Source organism: Melozone crissalis, unplaced genomic scaffold, assembly GCF_028551555.1.
Source record: "Melozone crissalis strain CALT ecotype California unplaced genomic scaffold, PUWL_Pcris_2 ptg000042l_1, whole genome shotgun sequence".
NCBI lineage: Eukaryota > Metazoa > Chordata > Aves > Passeriformes > Passerellidae > Melozone > Melozone crissalis.
In genome coordinates, this window is record NW_026535820.1 from 36,862,536 (window position 1) to 36,872,286 (window position 9,751).

General features: G+C 43.1%; 1 protein-coding gene across 1 annotated transcript in view; it reads right to left on the reverse strand.

The window, feature by feature from the left end:
* Nucleotides 1-8,210, reverse strand: part of INO80C (INO80 complex subunit C) — a 29,671-nt gene extending 21,461 nt beyond the window's left edge. The window contains exon 1 of the mRNA XM_054285013.1: nt 8,037-8,210. Within this exon, the coding sequence (XP_054140988.1) occupies nt 8,037-8,171 (135 nt within the window). The 5' untranslated portion in view covers nt 8,172-8,210. The remainder of the gene's footprint in view (nt 1-8,036) is intronic.
* Nucleotides 8,211-9,751: the final 1,541 nt, after the last annotated feature.

Genomic DNA, 9,751 nt, shown 5'->3' on the forward strand with positions numbered 1-9,751 from the left:
AAGCATGGAATTTTGTATGTTTATTGAAAATAGATTAATTACACAACAAATCATACTTCTCTGTTTAATAAATGATAAAAAGGCAAATATGATACTAAGAGTCTCTTTTCATGTGGTATCTGAGCAATGGCCTAAAATGCTTTATAAAATATAAAATGCTTTTAATTCTCAAAAACATTCCTTATCCACAGCAGGGTCTTTTAATCAGCAAGGTCAGGTTTTCTTCCTGAGTCAGCCAGTACTTACATCCTGGGACAGGACAATTACAAGACATGTAGCCACAGATATTAACCCCTTTCAAAATGATGGCTCTGCCACAGTGTAAGTATGTATTACTCACAAAACAGTTTCCTTCTATCCATTTCAAATTTGTTTCTTGAATTAACAGTATTGTATTTTACTACAGCATAAACATATCTTATTAAATGGCATGACTATTTCCCTTTTTTAGTAGAGTTTAGAAAGGAAATTAGTTCTGATGTTTGCAGAACTGTGTTTTTTGTATTAAAATTATGTTAAGACAAAATATGAAACAGAAATAAAGACCTAAAATGCATAAGCAGGCTATAAATACATAAGCAGACCATTCTGATAACCTTGTTCATTACCAAACTATGGATTTGTTCTCTTTGGAACAGAGAGAAAACCTCCATCCTTGGCTGTAGACGAGAACATCTTTCCACACTCCCACACCAGACCTGCTTTTAGCCCAGTGGTTAGGGTGTGCTTGGGAAAAAAGGGTTTAAATCCACGCAGGCAGTGGCAGGTAACATCAAGTAGAGGACAGATTAGGGAGTTGTAAGGACAGATGATATAAAAAGCAAGTATCAGTGCATAAGTGTGCTTCTACTTTTGAAAGTAAGGATATAATACCTGCTTTCAAAAAGGCAGATGTTCATGGTTCTGAATCCCAAGTAGAATGAGTTTCCTAAATCTTCAGGGAGAAGTATAATTAGGACCAGTACATATTTCTTGATAACTTATTTTGGTGGCATCTCACAGTTAGCAGAATCAGCTGAGGGACTTAGGGGCTGACAGACAAGCAATATGACAGCTGAAGCTGTTACTTTCCGGGCCCTTCTGCAGGCAGGGACACGGGATCAATCATTTCATTTAGTCTGTTACAGTCAACTCATGAAATCTGGGATTAAGAGTATGAAAGCTCATGAAGTAGGTTGCTTGTAGTGGACAAGTGTTTTCCTTGCCACTTGGTCGTGCCAGGAAAACACTTGTCCACTACAAGCAACCTACTTCATGAGCTTTCATACTCTTCATACACTTTCATACACTTTCATACACGTCCTTGTGCTACACCCCACAGCTGTTAGAGTTCCCTGTGAATCAGTCCAGTTCACCAGGGCAGCAGCAATGCAGCTTCCAGGGGAGGGGGAATGACTGGCAAATCCTGACAGCAGACCTCTGTCAGTGGGAACAGGTCTGGGGAGAGCCAAAGCTGGCATGATGCACACAGCTGGAGCATGCAGCTGAGATGTGTGGAGGTGGATAAGAGGGAAGATAGGAGGAGACTGGGACTCCACTAATGAGAAACTGATCCATTAGCTTAATTGAGCCTCTTAAAGTTACAGGTGTGCTTTGCAGTGAGGCAACACACGCTGTTTATAGATATGAATTCTTGTGTCAGGGCCAGGCATACTTCCCAACAGTGTGTCACAGCTTTTATGGCTTTCTGCAGGTTTAAATAAACAGCCAATCTCTCCATTCTGTTTTCTTGGAATCTTTGAAAAATGTGTTCACAACCCTCCCTGGCTAATAAATTAATGCTAGCCTTTCTAAACCAAAATGAACACATTGAATAAACAGATATAATATATAATTGATATAACTACAAATGCTTCGCTACAGCAAGAATTGAAGTTACTACCAAACACAATTATTGCACTTTAGAAAAATGTGAAAAATAGTCTAACACCACATCAAATCTGCAATATCTAGACAGTTAAGTTACTCCAAATTTTCTTTTGGTAATCTGAATATTTTACAGCACTAACTGGATTCTGAGATCACTTTTTAGGGGTACTACATCTCCAGAGAAAATTTCATGCTAAATTAAATGTATGAGGTGTTTTAGATTGCTCTTTCTCCTTCAAAAAAATAACCTATGCTATTTTATCTCCTTATAATAGAAGTGGAGAACCATCTTTATTAAGTCTCCTAAATTTCCTGCATGTTTATTGTGAATCCTGAAACTAAGTGTGATCATAGGAAGACTCCATTTTATGTTAGCTAAAGAAGAGATTAAAATTGTCTGCTAGGACAAGTGAAGAAGGGTAAAAAACCCATGACACCAGCATACTGATGCTCATAGTAAACGGCAACACACATATGCTTTTGCCTTTTTACAACATAAGAAATCTGTGTTTACTGTAAAACTAAAATCTATTCACATTTGGTTGGAGGAGATAGGTAATTCTTTGAGATTGGCATTGTCTGGTTCAGAAATTCACATACTTTTATGATTATAGATCATCTGAAGCCTTCAAAATGTGATAAATGTCAAGCAAAGTTAATTCTTAGCTCTGTTTTGACAGTTTCCATTTTAACCTAGATTGCTCTAGAAAGGCAATTCCCTTTTTAAAATACAGCTAAGCCTAAAACACACATAAGTTTTGCCAGATTTCTGTAGAAAATCTGCTTTTTGTCTTTTAATTACCATTTTTCCTCATCAGGGACTGGATGGATTCTCGTTCTTTAACAGATTTAACTTTAAATGTGCAAGTGACAAAAAATGGTGCTTCGGGATAATCCCGTTTCTCCTTAGCGGACTGCCTGAAAATGAGATGTATTTTGGGAAGAGTATTGCAGCTATTCACTATCAGCTTTGTTGCAGCAAGTGTCTTTGTGGTGCAGACTCTGAAAGGATTAGCTATAAGCAGTGACCCTCTGAGAGCTGCAAGTCTGGGGGATTCTCTGTGGGCTGGTGACATGCACTGTGAGGCCAGGGCACGTTGGTATGTGTGGGATGGCTCTGCCAATTGAAATGCTACCTGCTAAAACTCTTGTTAAGACACGGCAATTCGTTTTGGACTGGCTGCCAGTTTTGTAAGAGCCAAAACTCTTGGGTAGGGTTTGGTACAATTGTGCAAGTGGCTGAACTCGAAGAACTCACCTTAGCAGTTTTTATCAGTAAGTAGCAATCACCTGCAATCTATCATGGTATCTGTATTTTATCCAATGGAAGTGTCATTTAAATCAATTTCATTAGCTTTGAATTAACATCCCGTGGGAACACACTGTATCTTTTAAAGATGCCATTCCAGGCAAGCAGTAGCCTCAGACTGGAACTGCTTCACTGGTTAAATTCATGTATTTTTGGTTACTGTTACAATCTTACAGGATGAGAGGTTTTAAAACAAAGAGTGTAGTCTAGAGCATAATGACATGATAGCTTTTTAATAAATTGGCAAACAATATGTACTTATATCTCCCTACTAGTATGCTGTGTCAGGTTCCTTCTGTCTTTTAGGGCAGGTGGATTGGTGAGAAATGCTACTTGTTTATTAAACTCCCAACTATAAAGAAGAATCATGCTTTTCTGTAGCAGAAAGTTAATATAGTCTAGCAGAAAGTCTGTAAGTCTAATAAGCCTAATAGTAAAATAAGTAGAATTAGTTTGCTATCATACTGATTGCAGTAAGCAAGGTCTGAAGTGGTAAGTAGGTAATTTTTAATTTTCACTCAGAAAGTTGTCATACTGTGCACACTGAAGGAGGTGCCCTAGGAGATTGTCCCAGAACATGGTGACAGCAGCAGCTCAGCTCAGTAACTCGAGTGGTACTTGCCAATTCTGTAGTTCAACTCATTCCCTCTAACCTTGATTTTCAGGAACCAACAGCCAAATCAAATGGGCTCTTTAAAAAAAAGTTATTTTAAAATTGATTTGATGGTTTCCTACTAAGAGTGCTAGGCTTGGTAAAACAGCATGGCAGGAAAATGGATTAAATTTACTGAAATTTAGGGTCAAATTCTGTGCTGTTTATGTACTACGATAAGCTCCCTGCCTTTAGTGGGTAGCTTTTGAGTACATAACAGTAACCATGTTAATATGTTTAAGTCCACTTATTGAACTTACAGCTGTCTATCAGAACTGTGAAATTTGATGATCTTCAGTTTACGAGATAAAAACATCATAATACAGATACATCTAAAATAAAAATAGAGTTCTAATTGTGTCAGAGTCACTCCATTTATTTTTGTGTGGTGCATTAGATGAGCTTATTTAACAGCACAGTAACAAAACCAGTTTGATTTTATTTTCTAACATTGTTGTTGCTTTTGCTTTTAAGCATAGAATGAGAAATACAGAAAGCATTAAGCAGACATATCAGTAGTACTGCTCAAATAATAATAATTATAGATAAAATCAATATAAATATCTCACCAGTTTAAGTCTGAAGTTATTTCACAAATAATGTAAGCAAATTTAATTTACCACATTATTTAGCATAATTTCTCTCTTTAATTTTTCCTATGATAAAATCATAAACTTTTTTTCCAAATCATTCTCCTATCTTACTGCAAATTCTATCTTTAAAGATTGTCAGCTGTCACAGAAAAGCATTTTTCTTTATTACTTACATCTTGATCTAGAATATACTCTTTTAAAAGCTTCCTGTTGCAGTATAATTTATAAAAATAATGGTGTGAACATTAAGGTAGAGCAACTGGTGGCATTTTAAGATCAGTATCAAAGATTCTATCCCAGGTTAAGTGATAGTAATTAATGAGACAGGAGACCTGGAAACAAGTCTGAACAAGAGCCAGGGATGGAGGTGAATCAGCAGCTACTGGGAACCATTGGGCAGGGATATCTAAGGGAATTGTGCTGTATAAATCACTACACAGCACTGGTTTTGACACATTAATGTTACCATTTAATATACATAATAGTCCTCAACAGGGCTGCGCAGCACACACTGAGGTATTTTGCAGCGGCACAACAACATGGGAGGAATAATTGTGTAATGCTGATGAAAGTGAAGTAATCAATTTGCAATCATGCTTTCCTGTAAACCCACTTTTAATATTACATTTGGTAAATACAGGCATTATGTCCAAAAAGCATGTGTCTCCTTCTGCAGACATGAATGACAAGCCCTATGAGCAATGTGCTTCCAAAACAAATATGACTCAATACCTTTGGGTCGGTAACTCACACAAATCACACAGAATGTTCTGAGTTGGAAGGGACCAACAAGGATCATCAATTCCAGCTCTCAAGTGAATGGCCCATATGGGAATTGAACCCAGAACCTTGGTGTTACTAGCACAACACTCTAAAAAAAAAGATGAAGAATGTTTTTTGGTAATGATGTTCCTAAGGTGTATCTTAGAGAAAGTAGCAATTCACATGTTGGAGAAACAAAATCAAAATGTGGTTTATAAAAATCTGCATGCTGTGTGATAATTGTGCCTTCTTGTAGGATACACAGAGTCACTCAAACTAGTTGATTACACTGCTCTTCTTAAGTAAATTTGTTATATAAAAAAATGAACACATTCTTAAAATTTGCAGTTTTATCAGACCAGAGTGTCTTTCAGGGTGAGCATTGTGACAGTTGCTTGTGACAGAGAGCACATGAGAAAAAATCTAAGTATACAATTTGCAGAACTAACAAAAATCCCTTTTTGTTTATTTTCACAAAGACAGAATCAGAGACACGGGGATGTTCACAGTTGGCACAATGGAAAGCGTATTGTCACACAGGCCAGCACAAGGTTCTTAGCAGAAGTTGTTACTTAATACAACAGGGGGTCCCCAGATCTAAGTTGACCCCTGCAGGTAGTTTTAAACCTTCCAGTAGGGATTATCTTACCTGCAGTCTGCTAGCTAACCAAGGAAATAATGTCAGTTTACTTAAAAAACAAACCATTTAATGCTGAGTTATGGCATGACATATTTTGGTGAGCTATGGCATAATCAACATTTTAAACTCAAAACATGCAGAGCTCCCATGTCATTTCTGTTTGAAGTGGCTAACTCCAGAGCTAGCCAACAACATTGAATGAGATTGCTAGAATGAGCTGTTTCTTGTCCCATTCCTGAGGTTACACATTTTCTGTGGCATTTTTTTATTTTCCTTGTGGGATTGATCTGCACAGCTGAAGTCAATGAATGCGTACGATGACTTGGATGTTGTGTTGAGAAATTACTTCTTTCTCCACTGAAATGACTTGTGAGAAGAATTACAAAAACTGTTTGTCACACAGTATTGAAACCCAGCTTGAGTAAGAAATCACGGATTGTCTCATAACACTGGAAACTATCCACAAGATTAAGTTTGGTGTGAACTTTGGAAAACAGTTTTAGAGGCTGAAGGGTGTGGGGAAGTCTTAAGCACAAATTCCTTTATACACATTTAAGTTATATATCAGTATATAATGCTTTATATCTGCATACACACACACATGCACAGAACAGACTGCTCCACACTGGAAAATTCAGATCATCGTCTCTATCACACCTTGAAAAAGTTGTCAAACGTGATCATGTCAGGCAGTAATTTTTCACAGTTGTGGTGCAGTTTGTTAGTGACATTAAGCACTGTGGTGTGTACTCCCTGTCCTAGGATAAACCCACCAGAAAAGAAACCATGTAACTGCCAGGGGGTGAAAACAAGAGCATCATTCCAAGGAGGAAGACTTTGTGTCTGTGCTCTCGTGCGTGCACAATGGCTTCTATTTGCCTGGAGAGAAGATTGCTGAAAAATGCATGAGCATTTTTCCTGATGTGAAAACAAGTAACCTAAGTAACAAGTAACCTAACTGGCAGTAGGGCAGACTTTGTAGCTATGCTACTGTTATAGCTCATGAAATATTACTGACAAGAATCATTTCTTGGGGGAAGAAAGGAGTCTGCCATTTTTTCCAACCCTCTTTTGACCACTATGGCTATCAAAATCTCTCTGGAAGTAATCCAAGACATAAGAGCATCTCAAGTCTGTAGAGATGTCATATACACGCTGACTCTGAACATCTTCTAGGACTTCATTCTGGAACATGAGATGCCACCTCATCATCAAGAGGCAGATGAAGAACAGAACTTTTTTGAACGATTGCTTATTTCTATAATGGTGTGATCTACACCTCATCATCAGGAGGCAGATGACATCAGCTGGGGATCGGTGCTGGTGTGACACAATGCAGAAAATGAGGCTGCACACCCACTGGGATTGAGTTCTGGAGTTTAGGACAAATTGACATTAATATCCCTCCTCTCTCCCTGATTGACCCTGTTCCCCAAAACTCGGGCTCTGAGGTTATATCTTCATTTCACATGCAGATAAATCTTCTATCCACTCAGTCCAACTGAGAGGAGGCCACGTGCGCTGCACGCAGCAGACCCAGCGGCTCCTGGATTGTGCTCTGTCCAGCACCAGTCCCTCCTCCGCCACAGCCCGGCTGCCTCACACTCCAATCAGCATCACGCAGGGTGGGAGATGTGTGAATCTGGGGTACGCAGGGAGCTCCGGCACGGCACAACCCCGCGTACGGAGCTGGCACAACCCCGCGTACGGAGCTGCTGCTGCTGGAGGGAGCGCAGGGAGGGAACAGCGAGCTGCGGGGCGGCTGCTCGGGACGTGTCACCCACCACACGTGTGCCACCACACGCGGTATCTCGCTGCTCACACACGCAGCCTCCTTCCACGGCATCCCGCTTAAGCTTTGCCTCATCGGGCCGCACACCCGCCCGGGGAAGGGGGAACTGCCACCACCGGCCCAGCTGCGCCCATGGCGGGGAGGGGACACAACCTCCACGCTACGGCGGCACGAAGGAAGGCCCGGCACTCGGCGTCCCAACCTCGCAAGGGCCCCGCCGGCCCGGGCGGGACGGGAGAGGAGGAGGAGGCAGGGGTGCCGGGGAAGGCGGGCGTGTCCCGGGATACCCGCGGCACTGGGAGCGGGAATAGCCTGGGGGTGAAGGGGCTGCGGGACTCGCTCCCAGCACGGCGGGAAAGGGCGGGGAAAGGCAGCTCGCTACCGCGCATGCGCGCCGGCCGCCCCCCTCTCACCATTACCTGTGAGCCGCCAGGCGCTGTCGCCTTCTTCTTCTTAGCGGGGCCGCCGCCGGTACCCGGGCTCGCCGGGCGCTTCTTGCTGCGGGACGCAGCCCCGGCGGGAGACGAAGCGGCGGCGGGGACCAGGCTCGCCATACCGCCCCGCTCCGCGCCCGGGCCGGGACCGCTCCCGTCCCCCGGCAGCTGTGGCCGTGCTGCCGCCGCGCATGCGCAGTGATGGCGCGGCTCCGCCGCTCCGGGCCGGGCCTGGTCGGGGAGGCCGATGGCGAGCGGGCTTGGCCGGCGCCTGTGAGGCCTGGAGCTCGGAAGGAAGCAGCTCTGCCGCCTCCTCCTTGCCCTGCAGTGCCTTGGGCCCCTACTCAGAGACGTGGCTGCAGTGGCAGCCTCGGCTCGGGGTAGCCCGTGTGCCTGGGAGGTAGCAAAGTGAGCCGAGGTGAGGGGTTCCTCCCCGTAGAGCGTGAGCGGGACTGCAAAAGGCGCTGGGTCTGAGTCAGTTATAGCACAGAGGCCTTTGCAGATGGACTTAATGATATTAAAGATCTCTTCTGACCTTGACAATTCTATGGTTCTAACTGTGTAACCTTTGAAAATGCCAGTTATTACAGTTAACATTAAAAATGTCTTCAGCTGGCTGATGCTGATTGCCTGTGGGTAATTCATGCTGCTTAAGATTTGGTTGCTTCTACAATGTTTTGGCATGGCCAGTGGCCTGGTCTATAGGTTTTTCCTCTTCTTGGAATCTGGAATAGTTTTGCACTGGAGAAGCATAGCAGAATAGATTTGAGGGGATTTGGACTGTGCTCTAAAGAGTTTTTATGGCCCTCTTACTCTCTGTGCTGTTTTACGCCATGCCCCAGAGAACTGATTGGTAGCGAGGTGATGTTGCACAGTTCTTAAACTGCTTAGTGACTGAGACAACTTGTGAGCTTTGTGCTTGCATGCACCTGCATTCAACATGCTGGTCAGCTTACTGCCATGCTTGTTTGAGCTGCTTCTCTGCAGTGCCAGTCTGCCAGGTTTCCAGCTGCAGCTGTACACGATCCTGTCCCAGGACATGCCTTGCGGAGAGGCAGAAGTCCAGGAAGTTGATATTCAGGCATAAAAATTAGGTCACGTTTATAGACGGTCCTGTAATGAGGGCTGAGCTTGGGCACAGTAGGGGTGCCAGGCAATGCTGTGTAAAACAAAAACTTTGAAGGTGGCCTGAAAAAGAGTTGGAAGACAAAAGCTTGGACTTCCAGGCTGTGTTCCAGGCACCTGTGTATGTAGCAGAAAAGCAGGACAAGATTTGCTTTCCAGGGGCATAAGCAGGGCCTTGGACAAACATCCAAGTCCCATATTCTCCTTTCTAACTGTAGTTGCTCTCTCTCTGTCTGACCACACAGGCTGCCAGCAGCCCCACAAAGCCAACTGGTAAACTGGATTGCATTTGCCCTTAGTGAGTGTTTCAGGTTTGTGTGTGCTCTGCAGTTCATCTCTCTTCTCGCTTCAGTGAACAGCACACTCAAAAGGGTGACCTGAGTGTGGAACAAGCAGGGGCACTGGGAATCACAGAGGAGTTGTGTCCCTTGGTAAAGCCAGATTTGCTTTGCTATGTGCTCAAAATGTTGATCTTGTCTCAGTCAGCCTTTTCTTGTTCCCAGGGCTGGGTCCCATCCCTTTCCCACGCACATGCTGTGTGCTCAGCTCCCAGGCATGCCCAATTAAATAGGAAG